At 58.3% G+C, this 15588-nt stretch overlaps 1 protein-coding gene across 3 annotated transcripts in view; it reads left to right on the forward strand.

The window, feature by feature from the left end:
- Positions 1-1915: 1915 nt before the first annotated feature.
- Positions 1916-15588, forward strand: part of MTCL2 (microtubule crosslinking factor 2) — a 68423-nt gene continuing 54750 nt past the window's right edge. For all 3 annotated transcript variants that reach the window (XM_081832821.1, XM_081832822.1, XM_081832823.1), the window contains exon 1: positions 1916-2913. In XM_081832821.1, the coding sequence (XP_081688947.1) occupies positions 2239-2913 (675 nt within the window). In that variant the 5' untranslated portion in view covers positions 1916-2238. The remainder of the gene's footprint in view (positions 2914-15588) is intronic.

Consider the following 15588-nt stretch of genomic DNA (forward strand, 5'->3'; position numbering starts at 1 on the left):
CCCAAGATCATGACCTGAGCTGAAGGCAGATGCTTAACTGACTGAGCCACCCAGGCACCCCAAGGTAAACCATTTTTGAGAATTCTGTAGCATCTCTGTGCCAAAAAAGGACCAGCCTACAAGAAATGGAGACATCACAGCTGGAAGGACCCTGTCATCTGCTACATCAGACTAGACCAAGTGGGGACTCTGAGGCCCAGGAGGTGGGAAGGCCTGCTCTGGCCCTTGCCTCTGTGCTAGACAAGCCCACCTTGTTTGTGGTGAATCTACAGTGGCCCATCTCCCCTCTATACTGTATGCTCCACGATGTCAGGAAGGCATCAATGACAAGTCCACTCATTGTCCTACCTGGTGCCTCTGGACTAGGTGAGCAGACAGCCAGTGGGAACAGGGGAGCTGGAGCCGCGCCAGGATGGGGTGAGAATGCCCCTAAAGAAAGCTTTGCTAAGTGGCCCTGCTCCACGGGGCTCTGTGGGGCCACCTGGAGGAAAAACCTGAGGGTGGAGGGGGCACTCACACACGTGGACACACCTGGACTAGGATGAAGCCATGTCTCAGGTGAGAAGGCACACCCCAGGATTCACTGCTGTGAGGGAGGTGGGATAGACATGAAGAAGCAGACCTGGTGCCAACTGATTGTCAAGGGCAGGAGGAGGCGAAGGAACAGGATTGGGGGGAGTGGGCAGGATGGGGGTAGGGGAGAGGAGGAAGGAGAAAACAGTCAGGTGGAGGAAAAGGAGGGGGGGCAGGAACCCGGGAAAAGAAGAGGCTGCAGAGGGGTAAACATAACCCTGCCCCCCTCCTCAGGTGGCAAGGGAGCGCCACGCTGAGGATGGGTGCCCACCCATGGGACAGCCAAAGGACTTAAAACTGGCTCTGCCCGGCGGTGGCTCGGTGAGGGGGAGGGGGAGTAGCAGCAAGGAGCGGGGGAGGGGACGGAGGCGGGGCAGGTGTGATCGACTCGGGAAAATCCACTACAGAGCCAGAAGCACATTCCTGGAAGGAAAGAACGGAAACCACCAGAGCCAGGGCTCCGGGTTGCCTGGGGTTGCCCTGGGGAGGCAACGTGTGGAGATCAGGACAATTGTCTTTAGTCTGTGCCAGCCCCCACCGCCACCGGGGTCAGAATATACTCCCAAAGCATCGCCGGTCTGACACCTCATAATGGGCCGCCTCCATTTTAACTATGCAGAGCCTGAAACCGGGTTGGGGTTGGAGGGAGTATGCCTGAGATCCCAGCGGGTCAAGGTGTGCAGAGCTGGGCGTGCACCTAGGGCTCCACGGTCCCTACGCCTGAGAGAGGGAGGCCGAGGTAGAACCAGAGAGCACGCCCTGGAGGTGTGAGGTTTGGGTTCCATCCCCGCTCCGCCATTGGCTTTGGGCTAATCGCGTACCTTCCCTGGGCTTCAGTTTACGCATCTGTACTATGGGATAATTGGTCTTGCTTTGCAAGGTTAAGGGGGGCGGAGTCCGCGCACGCTCCGCACAGCCGCGAGGGGCGAGGCACCGGCCGGGTATATGGATGCTGGCTCCTGCCTTCTGAGGTCGGCTCGGCCTCTGCCTCGGAGTCCCCTCGCTCGCCGCTCCCGCGGCCCCTGCCCGGACGCTGGGCGCAGGGGAGCATCGGCCGGGCGCGTTCCGCAGGCGGGCAGGGGAGGGAACGGCGGCGGAGCGGAGGAGAGAGCCCGGGCCGCGGCAGCCCGGGCCTGCCTGACCCTCGAGGGGGTCGCTGTTGCCTCGCAGATCCCTCCCTCGCTCGCAGCCTGTGTCCCTCCCTGCCGCTCCCGCCGCGTCCGCCTTTTGTTCGCGGAGCCGCGCGCCCCCGAGCCGAGGCGGCGGGGCGGGGAGCTGGCGGGGCTGCGCGGGGGGCGGGCCGCGCCGGGCGGAGCCGGGGCCCGAGCCGCAGTCGGACTCGGAGCCCGAGGGAGCGATCGGCGCGCAGGCAGCCGAGGCCCGGGCGCGCTCCGGGGGCGCGGCGAGGCCGAGGGGGCGGGCGCCGGGCGGAGCCGGAGCCGCAGCCGGGGCGCCTGGAGGCGATCGGGCCGCTCTCTCCGAGCTCGGGGCAGCGGAGAGCCTGTGCGGCGGGGGTCCGGGCCAGAGCGCAGTCCCGCAGCTGAAGTGGGCCGAGAGGAGCCGCGGCCGGAGCGGCCGGAGCGGCGCCGGGACCCTCCCCAGGGGCGCGGAGGCCGGGCGGGCCCGGGCCATGCGCGCCGCTCTCTGAGGCCGAGGGAGGCCGCGATGGAGGTGCCGGCGGGGGAGCCCCCGGCCCGGGGCTGCGGTCCCCCGCCCGTGCCCGCCCCGGAGAGGAAGAAGAGCCACCGCGCGCCGTCGCCGGCCCGGCCCAAGGACGTGGCCGGCTGGTCTCTGGCCAAGGGCCGCCGCGGCCCAGGCCCGGGCGCCGCAGCCGCCTGCAGCGCCGCGTCCTCCGCGCGGCCGGACAAGAAGGGGCGCGCGGTGGCGCCCGGGGCGCGGAGCGCGGGGACACGAGTGGCCGGGGTCCGCACCGGGGTTCGCGCCAAGGGCCGCCCGCGCCCCGGTACCGGGCCGCGCCCGCCGCCCCCGCCGCCCAGCCTCACCGACAGCAGCTCGGAGGTGTCGGACTGTGCGTCGGAGGAGGCGCGCTTGCTGGGCCTGGAGCTGGCGCTGAGCAGCGACGCCGAGTCGGCGGCCGGGGGCCCGGCGGGGGCCCGCACGGGGCAGCCGCCCCAGCCCGCGCCGCCCGCACAGCAGCCCCCGAGGCCGCCCGCCTCCCCGGATGAGCCGTCGGTGGCCGCGTCGTCGGTGGGCAGCAGCCGCCTGCCGCTCAGTGCGTCGCTCGCCTTCTCCGACCTCACCGAGGACATGCTGGACTGCGGGCCCGGCGGCTTCGTGCGAGAGCTGGAGGAGCTGCGCTCGGAGAACGACTATCTCAAGGTGGGGGCGCCGATGGGGGAAAGGGAGGCGGCGGGAGGCGCGGGTTGTTGGCGGCCCCAGGCGTCTGAGGCACCAGCCGGCCCGCCGGCCCACTGGAGGAGCTGGGAGAGGGGGCCCAAGTCCTCGGGGACCACCCTGAGGTCGGCCTAGGGCTCCCACACATCCTGCCTCCCTTTTTGTTTGGGAAGCCGTCTCCCTGAGGAGGAACCCAGTTGAGACTGGCCATAGGGCGCTGATTTTGGAGGAAGGGAGTCTTGAGAAAACTGCTTTGGGAGATGCCCAGATGCATTACTTGGGATGGGGTGGGGGTAGTCAGTGAGGGGCTGGACCCCTGTCCTTCAGCTTCCTAGAAGCCCCACCCCCAGGCCAGAGGCCAGGCCTTTGGTGGCCCTTTTTTCGGGGGACAGGTATTGGGGTGCACTTGTGCCAGGGAAACCTGTGGCTGTCCCCCTGCCAGGGAGAGGCCAGAACACCATCCTGAGTCTTCATCCAGGGCTTTCCTTGGTGCAGGCCTGTCCCCGCCTGCCTTTCAGGGCGGGTCCTGTTTGAAAGCATGACATCTGGGAACATCCCCTTGGCTCGAGTCCGACTTCCGCCCAGTCTAACGGTCCCACAGCCTGGGAGGAGGATGTCGTGGGAGAACTGGTTCAGAGGCAGCTTCTTAAATCCCAGGATGTTGTCTTCTGCTCTCTTCTGCCCTGTACGCACAGCAGTCCCACTGGCCCCTCATGGCCGGTGCCCTTGTCCTTCCCGTGTTCCCACGCAGAGGAGGGAAGCTGTCCGTCCGAAAGGGGCATTCCGTCTGGGCATCTTGGGGACCTGAGAGCTTCCCTGGAGAGCAGACCTATCTTGCCTTCCCCCTTTCGGTGGACATGAGCACCTACTGGGGACTGGCCAGTCTCTGCCTGCCCACTGCCTGGTACCCGGAGCTCTACAGACAGCCCAGTGCTCATGTGCTGGCCTTGGCTGGGGAGACCGAAAGCTTCGTGGGCTCTACCACGACTGGCTGGGCATGGTTTGGGAAGAGGCCGAAATGCTACCTGCTACTCTTGTCAGTTGATGGCCTAGGCACAGCACCCCAGCGCACCCTGGCTGAGAGCCACAGAATTAGCATCACTCTGCTGATTGATGTCTGCCTGGCGACACTTAGCTTTGCACTGTGGCTCTTCTGGCCAAGTAGGTTTCTCTCTCGTGAGACTTCTGGGGTCTTACTCAACTGTGTCTCTTCCTCCTGATTTCCCCCCAGGACCTCCTCTCCAGCATGTGCTCAGGAAATGCTTGTAGAATAAAAAGACAGAGTCTGTCTGAATCGGCATAATCCACCCCTTCAGCCTCTAATCTTTCCCCAAGCCAGGTCTCAGCTTCCTCATCTGTTAAATGGGAGGGCAAGTCTTCCCAAAGGCCCCATTCACTGTTGACAGTTGAAGGCCCAGTCAGCTCTCACAGTCTTCAGAAGCCCGTGGTGAGGAGAGGACACGTGGGGGGTGGGTAGGAGGACAGAGACAAGCCAGAAAGAAGCCTGGCTCTGCCCTCTTGGTGCCCTGACTGCTTCTGGCCCTGCCTGCCTGAGCTGCTCTGAACGCAGACCTCCTGGCCCACGCTGTTCATCCTGGCGAGCGAGATGGACCATGAAGCTTTGCTTCAAGGTCTCCTCATGCACCAACCCTTGTGGGCTCCTGTCCATTCCACGAAGTCATCAGGCAGAGCTCAGTGGAGTCTGCCTGGGCCAGCCGTGACTGTTAAGATGGACAGTAGTTCCAGAAGGCTGGGGGTTGAGCCCAAGGTCTCCAGGGGCCAAGGCCTGGCTGGGCACCCCCCACTGCCTGGGCTGGGGCTGAACCACATTTCCACTTTCATTCAGCCCTTCAGGCTTCACGGGCAGGCCTCAGGCCACAAGTGGATCTGGGGTCTGGCTTCCTGGCTGTGTGGCCTTGGGCAAGTGACTTACTGTCTCCAGACCTCATTGAGGAAACCCTCATTGTAAAAAGGTACATCACGCTTCTTCCGACCTTAAGGGTTGAAGGAGATAATGTGTGTAAACACTAGAGTGCCTGGCATGGAGTGAGCCTCAGATGAGGCCAGTTGTGATCACAGCGGCTCCCCAGCGGTGTGGGACACATTTCCACAGGCACCCAGCATGTTCTCTGTGGGTTCTGTGGGCGGCAGAATATCCTCCTCCCCACCTGAAGCGGGCCTGACTCTTTCTTCTGGCCTCTCATTCATTCTTTCACCATTTATTTAGTGCCTACTGTGTACCAGGCCCTAGTGCAGATCCGAGATACGGCCTTGGACAAGGATGACATGTCTGTGTTCACGGAGCTCAGAGTCTAGTGGGGGAGACTGGGATTTAACAATAGCAGTTCAGTAAATCACAATACAGATCAGGATAAGGGTGAAAGGATAATGTGTGCCAAGAGCGCATGAAAGTGGGGCTGGGGACGTTCAGGGAGGCCACGGCCTGGAGGATGACGTGCAGCCAGCTGAATAGGAGCTGGAGTAAGAACATTCCAGGCTGAGGGAAGTGGGAAAAAGCATGTTGATTTTGAGGGACAGCATAGAGACTGGAGAGAGGAAGGAGGTTGGGTGGAGAGGTGAGCTGGGCCAGACTGTGCGGTTCTCGCTGTGTGCACTTGGGTGGGTCCCTGAACTTGTCTAGAGCTTTGTTTGACCCAGCCACCAATCTCACAGAGGCAAGGTGAAGATCTAGAGACTGGGGATGTGGACCGTAAGGATAGAAGCTGTCACAGGAGGTGTTTTGTTCATTCTGCAGATGGGTAAACTGTGGCCAGAGAGAGGAGGGGACTTGCTCTGGGTCCCTGAGCCGGTTCTCCAGACAGCCAGGGCTGGGAGTAAGAGTGTATTACACTCTTGACGTGTTTTCTGCCCCTCTGGGCCTCTTTGCTTCCCAGATGCAGAAACTGAGTTACCAGGAGAAGGACTCCAGCTCCCCAGTGTGTCCCCTGTAGGTTTTGTGCTACCTAGGTTGAGTCTCAAGTCTGGTGGGGCCCTGCTTGGGTTCACCTCCCAGAGGTGGGGGCCCTGGAACTGTCAGCTGGGGAAGGAAGGCCTCACGGGTGGTGGCAGATCTCCTGTTGCATGAGGCCTGCCCAGGGGCCCAAGTGGAGAAAGAGCGGATGGGGCAGCTGCCTCCCAATCAGAGATAGGAGAGAAGGGAGTGAGCCCGCTGTCACTTGAGTTGTTCAAACAAAGGCTGGATGACCTTGCATGTTTGGACGAAGATGTGGGGTTTGTGGAAAGCAGCTTGTAAACTGTATAAAATGTTGGTGGTTGTGATTAGAAGGAAGATTCAGGGAGAGATTTATGTGGTGGCTACAGTTGAACTGCCTGACCTCAGGATCCCTTCTGGCCAAGGAAGTTTGGAGATGATGAACTTTTGAGGTTCCAGAATTCTAAGACGCAGCTTTAGCTGCAGAGCAGACGCATCGACTGCATTTGACCTTCAAAGCCCTGGTGGTCTGAGTTCTTCCAGCTCCTCATCACCGCTAACCCATGTGCCATGGGTGAGGATGTGCAGGGAACCCACCCCAGTGTAGATGGAAGAATCTGAGAGTTGGGGCCCAAAGACCTGGCTTTGAAACCTGACTCTGCCATTTACTGTGTGGCCATGGGCAAGTCACTTGGCCTCTCTGAGCTCCTTTTCTTCATCTATATAATGAAGATGATGGAACCTACCTGGGCAGCTTCATAAGATTGTTTTCAGGAATCAGGGAGGTATGAATAGACGAGAAAAGATTTTACAAGCAGTGAAATCCCACATCTCTTGGGGAATTGTTGTCATTATTAGCCAATGAGCAGATAGGATGTCTGTGTCTTCATTCTTGGGGCAGCTGGGAGAAGCCAGGAAGGTGGATCCCTGCGGCTTTAGGATGGTAATAAATCAGGAGCTGCTTCAGGGAGGACAGGAAGGTGTGATCACATTCCATGCTGTGTGGGCACCTTGAAGCAAGGCCACTCCCCCCCACCCCCCCGGCCCCCTTGGAGGTTCTAGGTGTGAGTGTTTGAAGTACAGATGTCAGCTCAGGAGTGCCCAGAGGAAGCATCTACTCCACCCCCTGGGTCTCACTTACAGTTGGGTAAATGGAGGCCCCAGGTCACAACCAGGATTCCAAACCTCTGCGTCCTGGTCTTTCTGAAGCATGACTGGAGCAGTGAGCTTCGGGTTGCTAACAGTGCGTCTAGTCTGGGACACAGTTTGCTGAAAGGAATCCTGTTGTGTGCCAGGCTCTAGGCTAAGACTTGTCAGGAACAAGTGAGGGGAACGGATGCTGGGGCTGGAGTCTGGAGCCTACAGGCAGGGGGAGAGGGGCATGCATGTGCATGCATGGAGGTGAGTGTGTACCTCGCGCTGGTGCAGCACGTGATTGGGATGGGAGGAATCTGAGATCCTGGAGGGAAGGATGGGGGTTTGGATCCAGCCTTAAGGGTTAGTTAATGGTTAGGCTGGAGCCCAGGGTGCTGGAATGTGAGAGCCAGCTTGGGGACCCCCAGACCACTGATCCTGGACTTCTGTGGCTCTGACCTTGTGATCGCTGTCCCCTGTGGATCACTCCCAGTGCCTTAGGCTCTGGGTTAAATAAGCGCTTATCCTCACAGCAACCCCGTGTCGAGGGTTCTGACGTCAGATCCGTTTGACAGATGAGGAAACCAAGAGGCTATGTAACCTGCCCATGATTGCACAGCTGACGTACTTGGGAACCTCCCTGGAAAACCCTAAGGAGCTCCCCTTGCCCCCTGGCTCTCCCACCCTCTCCTATGCAGGAGGTAGCCTGGGCTTCTGACTTTCACACAGCAGAGTTCTTGTCTGGATTTGCCGGTTACACGCTGTGTGATGTTGGGTGAGAGGCTCCGCCTTTCTGAGCCTCGTTTCTTCTGTAAAGTGGGGGATAAGCATGCCTGCCTCAGGGTCGTACCCTTTCCGCTGGCATGCACGGTAAATGTGAGTGCTTGTCCCTGTGGTCCCTTTCCCTCACCTGCTTCTCCAAGCATTCATTCACTCAACCTATATTCATTCATTCATTCATTCATTCACTCAACCCATATTTTCTTTCTTTTCTTTTTTCCTTTCTTTCTTTTTTTCTTTTCTCTTTTCTTTTCTTTCTGTTTTTTTCCCCACCCATATTTTCTGAGAGCCTCCGGGCCACCAGATGTCTGGCCCAGGAGCAAGTTGTGAAGCTCTTCTCAGCTCCCAGAATGTGTCACTGGGTGGGGGTAGGGAGTGGTCATTATGGTCAGCAGAGCTCCTGGCTGCTCCCTGCCCGAATCCCAGCCCTCCCCATGGCAGCTGAGAGGCGGCCTGGAAGAAGCTGCTCTGAGAGCTGGGTCTTTCAGAATCCTCAGCGGTTTGCCTGTCTTAGGGGGAGGAGGGCAGCTCCAGCGAGACGGAAAATGTGAGGCGGCTGCCGCAGAGGCCTGGGGGACCAGGGCTCCCAGCATGCCTCGCAGAGGGGCTGGGCCCGTGTCCCTGGGCTCACTCTTGCACACACAAACACACATATTCACAGCTCATGCTCAGAGATCCACAGCCATTCACACACGTGTCATGTGTACATCCAGGGACACACGTGTGTTGTTGGCTTCCAGAAGCACACCTCCAGATACGTCAGAGAGGATACACCCTCCAAAGGACACAAACCCATGCAGATACAAAATCTGTCTCCTCACACCCACACACTACCAGACACAACAGCCTCACGCCATCTAGGAGACCCCTGGCTCAGAAACACACACACACACACACACACACATCTTACATACCTAGACATACTTGGCTGTGTCCCAGATGGACACACGGCTTTAAGACACCCTCCGACATATCGGAAGGACACATACACACGCAGGCACGCACACAAACCCACGCAGACTCATTACACACAGACGCCAGCATCCACGGAAATCCACAGATCCGCCCCTGCCAGGCGGGCCCAGGCACAAACTCATCACCAGATACTCGCCCTGTTTCTTCCACAAAGAGCAGCGGCGGCCCTTGCATGCTTACCTGGGGCTCAGGCCCACGCCCGGGAGACGCACACACAGGCACAAGACACGCAGCCGTGGACATGTAAGCAGGGACACGAGCGGAGAGCACTCACATGTCAGGCCTGCAGCATTTGCCACCGGGAACCAGAGACCCACAAACCAGGGTCCCCAGACACACACACACACGCACACAGGCTGTGACATTTCACCCACACAGAAACACAGGAAATCCTGGTCCTTGTCCTCTGGAGCGAATGTGTACAACCTACTGTGTTCAGCTACTCCACAAGGCTGCTGGGAATAGTGAGGAGTATGGCGGGGGCTTGACGTGTAACCTCCTGGACCCGGCAGGTCGCTAAGTCAGGAGAAGCTCCACCGAAGGCCCGCAGGCCCCTGATACCTAGCACTTGGGCCCGGGGCCAGTGGGCTGAAAGAAATGGAGCAATTGTCAGGCCTGCCCACAGGAGAAACACGGCCAGGGGCAACTCCCTTCCAATCTCCTTGGAATTTCCGGCTTGCCCTCATCTACTTCCTCCTCCCCTCTCCCTTTGCTGGGGACTGTGGAGGGCCACACCACTCCCATCTTTGAAGGGTGCCCGTTTCTGCCTGGGAAACAATGAAGGAGGCCAGGATAGAGGAGGTTGGAGGAGATGTGGTCACTCAGAAGAAGAGGGACCTGGAAGACTTCCTGGAGGAGGAGGCATTAGAGCTGAGGAGTTAGCCTTGAGTGGCTGCCTGTGTGCCCAGCTGCTGGAATGGTGCCGGCACATCATAGGGACTCAGCAAATGTTTGTCGTGTGATTGAATGAAAGGCAGGTGGTCTACAGGCTTAAAATAGAAGAGCTGGAGGGAATAGTGGGTGTGGGCAGTGGTGAGGGAGAGGCTGGGAAGGGGGTTGGGCCTGCTTGGGAAGGGCATGGAATGCTGAGGCGCTGTGAACACCTTGCTGGGAGGGGGCCATACAGCAAGGCTAGGAGCTGCCCCCCCTTAGTGTGTATCGGTAGGGCCAGGCACAAGGCACAGGAGCCCAGGGTGGCAGGGAAGGAAGGCTCTGTGGTCTCATGGACAAATTCCATCTTTGAGGTCAGGTCTAAGGCCAAACCTTGCTTTGTTACCTCTTCTCTGTGCATGATCTCCATGTGAAAATCCCATCATCAAGCCTCAGTCTTCCTGTCTGTAAAATGGGAAACTAATCCCTTTTTGCAGGGCACTTGGGAGGATTAGCGTTCAGGTACGTGGCACATCCAGTAGCATCCTGGGCACAGAGGAAGGGAAGTTCCCCGGGGGGAGGGTGGGGCGCGCTGGGCTAAGCTCCAGGCAGGGCCCTGACCAGCAGCCAAGGTTATTACTAAGGTCATTCCCCTCGTAGCCCATACACATGACCTCATCTCCAGTCATATTCTCTGCCCTCTGGTGCCAGAAGGAACTTGGAGCTGGGGTGGGGAAAGAGCCAGAGACTCCAGGATGTTCTGGGACAGGCTGACCCTGGCCTTTCTGGAGGCCCACAGGTCAGCACGGAGTCTGCATTCTGAGCAGGTAGCGCTGGCCTCCTCGAGGAATGGCCGGTAGTCAGGCAAGGGGGGAGCAGCAGGCCAGCTTTGCCCTTCTCCGGGGCCCACGGTGCTTAGAGCACTGTGGTCTAGAGCCAAGCCAGCCTCAGCTTGAATCCTGGCTTTGCCTTTTCCTCCATGAGCCTCTCCTTTAGGAGGCTCCTCATCTGTAAATTAGGGATGCTGACAGTGCTCGGCGTCCAGGGTCGCTGTGAGCATAAAATAGGAGGAAGCACGTAACGTAGGTAAGGATTAGTGGGGGCCTGGCTCAGTGCAGGGGCTCAACAGCTGTCCTCCCTCGTCCGTTATTGGCAGGCTCCGGTCTGACTGCCTGTGAGCCCTGTGTCCTTGACAGTAGAGGTTGTTCCTGGCTCCGGGTGTGGGTCTTGGCATGGAGCCGGGGCCTGGGAGGTGTGCCTGGAGCTGAATTGCATCGTGGGGATCCCCAAACACAGTTCTCCCTGGGTGTCCCCCCTCTCCCTCTTGTCAGTCTTCTCCGAACGGCCAGTGCTGCGTGCTGCAGACTCTGCAACCTGGGGATGCCCCTTTGCTGGTGGGGGGCGCCTGTGGGGTCTCTTATGCTAAGACCAAGGTGAGTCATCTTCTCTTGCCTGGACCACAGAGAGAAGCACAGGCTCCAGGGGAAATAGTCTGGGATCCCACAGCTACGCCGGCCCAGCGAAGCAGCTTTATGCTGGTTTGCCCCAGATCTGCTCGGGATCTTCTGGGTCAATTGCATCAGCCTCTCCCCTCCTTGGCCTTGGCCAAGTGCCTGGGCAGCCTGTGTGGTTCTGCCTCCCTCAGCCTCACCTCACCCCCGTTCCACGCAAGCTCCCTTGTGTTCCTCACACCCGGGCCTCAGTCCCCGTGCTCTTCCCACCTGCGGGGCCTTGGTGCTTGCAGTTCCCTCCCCTTGACCTTGGTTTCCTCCTCCTCCTCCCTGTGTTCAGCTGCAGGCCCGGCTCCTGTGTTAGACAACCAGGAACTTTCTGTGGGCTCCTTGGGGACATTTACCTCAATGGTAATTAGATTCTTAATTGGGTAATTACAGGTTGCACACCAGCCACCCCCCATGTGTTCTGCCTTACCTGGGGGGGACCTAGCCCCTTCCTTTTACACAGGCGTACACTGAGGCTCAGAGAGGTTAAAGGGCTCGTCAGAGGTCACACAGCCTAGAGATGGCAAGAGGCAGAAGGACGGGCGGTCCGGTGGTGCAGGGCCCTGGGCAGGGGGTGGCACAAGCAAAGCCTCGGAGGTGTGGGATGCTGGGATGCTGGAGCCGCTCCCTCGCCTCTCCGGCCTCACTCTCCCTCCCCAGAGACCTCTGGGCCCTGTCCTCCCCTGTTCAGACATCTGGCTGCAGCCCAGGGGCCATTTGGGAGATGTTTTCAACACATCCAGATCCAAATGCTGCCTTCCTTCCTGTTCCCACAGAAAGGATGAGAGGGACACCGTCAGGCACTCCCACTGTGAGCACCCACCCCCCGAGGCTGTGGGGGCTGCGGATGTCTCCCTGTTCTGTTGGGGGAGGCCTGGAATGGGCCAGTGGCAAGCCAGGCCTGGCCTTGGTGGGCAGTGCTCCCTGGGTGTCTTCTCACCCCAAACACACGCACGCACACGTGTCTGGTCTCAGGCGCAGAGCGGTGCCAGATGTGGGAGGCACGCTCCAGACTGGCTGTGGAGCCTTCGTCTCCTTGAGCCTCTGTTTGCTTATTGGTACAATGGGTATGAAATATTAGCAGCGGCCTCAGGAGGCCTGTGATTGAGCACAGGATAACGGACATTCGTGCTGCGTTCAGCCAGGTGTCTGGCCCTCGGTAAACCCTTGTAAATACTAGCTCTTGTCCCATTATAGAGACTGTCTAGTGTAGTTGACAAGAGCTCAAACTGGACTTGAATCCTGGCTGTGCCCCTGAGCGTGTGACCTTGAGCAACATTGTTGACCTTTCTGATCTTGGTTCCTCGCCGGTCAGTTGGGGGTGGCGGGGGGTACTGTGAGGCAGCGGGTGCTGCCCGGCCTGTGCCTGGCCCGGAGAGAGCGCTCTCGCCTGTTACCATTTATTGGTGTTGGAGGGGCCAGTCCAAGACCCTTGTCTTCCCCATGACCTTGTGGGTCGCCGGGACCAGGTAGCCTCCGTGCCAGCCAGAGCAGGGGCATTGTGTGGCATGGCCATACCTGGCTGGGTGTCCTGGCCCTCCTCTAGGACCTTTGTCCCTGACTGTCCCCAAACCAGAGCCCAGCTTTCACCCAAGGACGCTAAGCTGGATTGAGTTCTGGGCTGGGAGGCAGGAGCCCAGAGTCCTTCTCTACTTGACTCTGGATCTTCTGGGGGGCCATGTGATTGTCCCTAATCCCTCTCTAGGCCTCAGTGTCCCTGCCTCTTCTGCCCCACCCCCCACCCCTTGCTACTCCTGGAGTCTTTGCTTTTGAGTGGGGAGGGAAGTGGAGCTTTGCAGAGCCTTGTGCCCTCCTTGGCGTCCAATGATCTCATCTGGAGACTTGACAGACTTGACAGACCTGGGGGATGGACAGAAGGGATAGCAGATGGCTGCCCTAGCCTCTCGGGGGCCTGGCATGCTGCCTCTGTGGCCACTGTTGGCCCACCCTGCAGGTCAGCCCTTCCGGGCTGGGGTGAGTGCCCCAGGCCAGAGCCAGGGTGGCAGATGGGCAGGCAGCCTGGGGTTAGCCTGAGGGAGGGACCGTGGTGGCCAGGGCGGTGTGGGAGCAGGAGGGCCAGGCAAAGGCTCCCGTCCCTCCCTGGAATGGTTGCTGTCCCACAGACGGAAAGTTTTGGGTCCTTCAGTTCAGCTCTATCATTCTTCCTGGATCTGTCTGCTATCGGCAGGTCAAGTCCCTGGAACCTGGGGAGGAGGTGACATATTTGGGAATGCAGCCTGGGGGTTGATAGGCCAGGATTTGAGGCCCACCACTAGGCTCCGAGGCTTCCATGGGCATTAGCTTTGCAGAATCACAGAATTAGATTTAAACACAGCAGCACTGACTGGAGGTGGTTTTCTGCAGGGGAGTGGAACAGGATGGGAATCTTCCCCTCTTAGGACCCCTTTATTAATTGGGCAGCTTTTTATTGAGTTGATCCTTTGAGTGCCAGGCACTGGGCTAGGCTCTGTCCTCCTGAAGCTCACATCTTAGTGGTAGAGACCGACATTCCGTAAGCAAACAGATCAATAAGTAACATAATTAACATCACAGATAAGCCTGTGACATGTCCCATGAAAGAAACAGGTTTGAGATGGACACAGTGGGCCTAGAGGGGTCTGGAAGGCTTCTCTGAAGAGGAGGCATTTACATGGGGGCTTCGAGCACGAGGGGAGCCAGGAGCGCAGAGATGCAGGGAGGGAAGTCTGGGCAGAGGGACCAGCAGGGCAGAGGCTTAGTGGTGGGACAGGCTAGGTGATTGCGGGGAGAACAGCCAATGCGGGGAGGTGAAGATGGGGAGGTGGGCAGGGGTTGGGCTTTTGTCTTGCTGTTAGGTCAGGTGATTTACATACGGTAAAGTGAGTTTTGGCAGATGCATTGCAGATGCAATTCTGTAACCACCACCAAAGTCGAGATGTGGAACGGTCCCAAAAACTCCTCCTGGGCCCCTTTCTAGTCAATTCCTCCTCCCCCAGCTTCTCCCCTCATCTGTTTTCTGTCTCCACAGTCTCGATTTTTCCAGAATGTCATAGAAAGGGAATCCTCCAGTGGCCTGCTGAGTCTGGCTTCCTTCACCCGGCAGAATGCGTTTGCGCCTGGGCCACGGTGTTGAGGGTCTCAGCAGTTCATTCTTTTTCATTGCTGAGTAGTATTCACTCACGTGGATGTGCCTCTGTGTCTCCATCCACCAGCTGAGGGACGTTTGGGTCATTTCCAGATTTTGGTGATCATTGGAGAGTTTTAAACAGGGGAGTAACGTGGTTAAAAAAACAACATTCCATGTACTAAGTGGAGAACAAATTAGTGGGGAGAAAACTGGCCATCCCGAGGGTTAAGTTCAATGATTTGGTGATGAATCTGGCTCACTATAGAGACTCAGTAATTGTTCATAAAAAAGGCTGTGCCTGGGGCAGCCAGGGAGGCTTCTTGGTGGAGGTGGCATTTGAGGTGGAGGGATGAGGAGGTGGGAGACATACAGAGTGGAAGGAGGCCCAGGCAGTACAGAGTCCCTGTGGGAGCTAGTGGGGCTGAGACGCTGGCTTCCTGCGCCGGACTCAGCTTTGGTGTACGAGGGTGGTCTGTAGGGCTCACATCCGAGCTCCCTGGGGGTGCTGGGTGAACAGGCATCTACCCTAGCCTTATGGGGGCTGACTCTCTTGGATAGGAGGTAGCTGGGGGATCTCTGCTGTGGTATAGTTTCTTCTTTGGTGGCTGGTAAGAGGTGACCTCCTCCTGCCTTCAGGAACCTTCTGTCTCCTTGGTCCCCTCCCTGCTCCCTCAGGGCTGGCTGGCAGCTGTTACTGGGGTTCACACCAGCCATTGCCACTTGCTGTGTTGTTTCCGCAGAGGGGCCTCGGGTTTGGTCACTTTCATCTCTGGTCCTGCAGGTCAGGAGACCTCACCGTCTACTCCTCCAGACCAATTCCATCAGACTCATGCATCTGGAGTCATTGTCACATGCAAGTGTTCCGGTGGGCCCCAGACCTAAACTCCGCCCCCCCCCCCCCCCCCCGTCCTCACTGTACAAAGATTCATCATCTTATATGTGTGTGGGTTTCTTGCGGAAAGCATTCTTTCCTGCAGCATTTAAAATGTGGCTTGATGGGGCACCTGGGTGGCTCAGTGGGTTAAGCATCTGACTTCAGCTCAGGTCATGATCCCAGGGTCCTGGGATCGGGCCCTACATCAGCCTCCCTGCTCAGTGGGGAGTCTGCTTCTCCCTCTCCCTCTGCCCCTCCCCTCCCCCTCTGCCCCTCCCCTCCCCCACTTGTGCTTTCTCTCTCTCTCTCTCTCAAATGAGTAAATGTTAAAAAATAAATAAAATGTGGCTTGATCGAAAGGTCATTTGTGAGCCTCCTGATAGGTGGTAGTGTTTTTTTTGTTTTTGTTTTCTTAAGATTTTATTTTTATTTATTTTTATATTTTATTTTTTTAAGATTTTATTTATTTGACAGAGAGAGAGACAGCGAG

The sequence above is a fragment of the Leptonychotes weddellii genome, chromosome 10 (assembly GCF_054177405.1).
Source record: "Leptonychotes weddellii isolate Sample4059 chromosome 10, ASM5417740v2, whole genome shotgun sequence".
Taxonomy (NCBI): domain Eukaryota; kingdom Metazoa; phylum Chordata; class Mammalia; order Carnivora; family Phocidae; genus Leptonychotes; species Leptonychotes weddellii.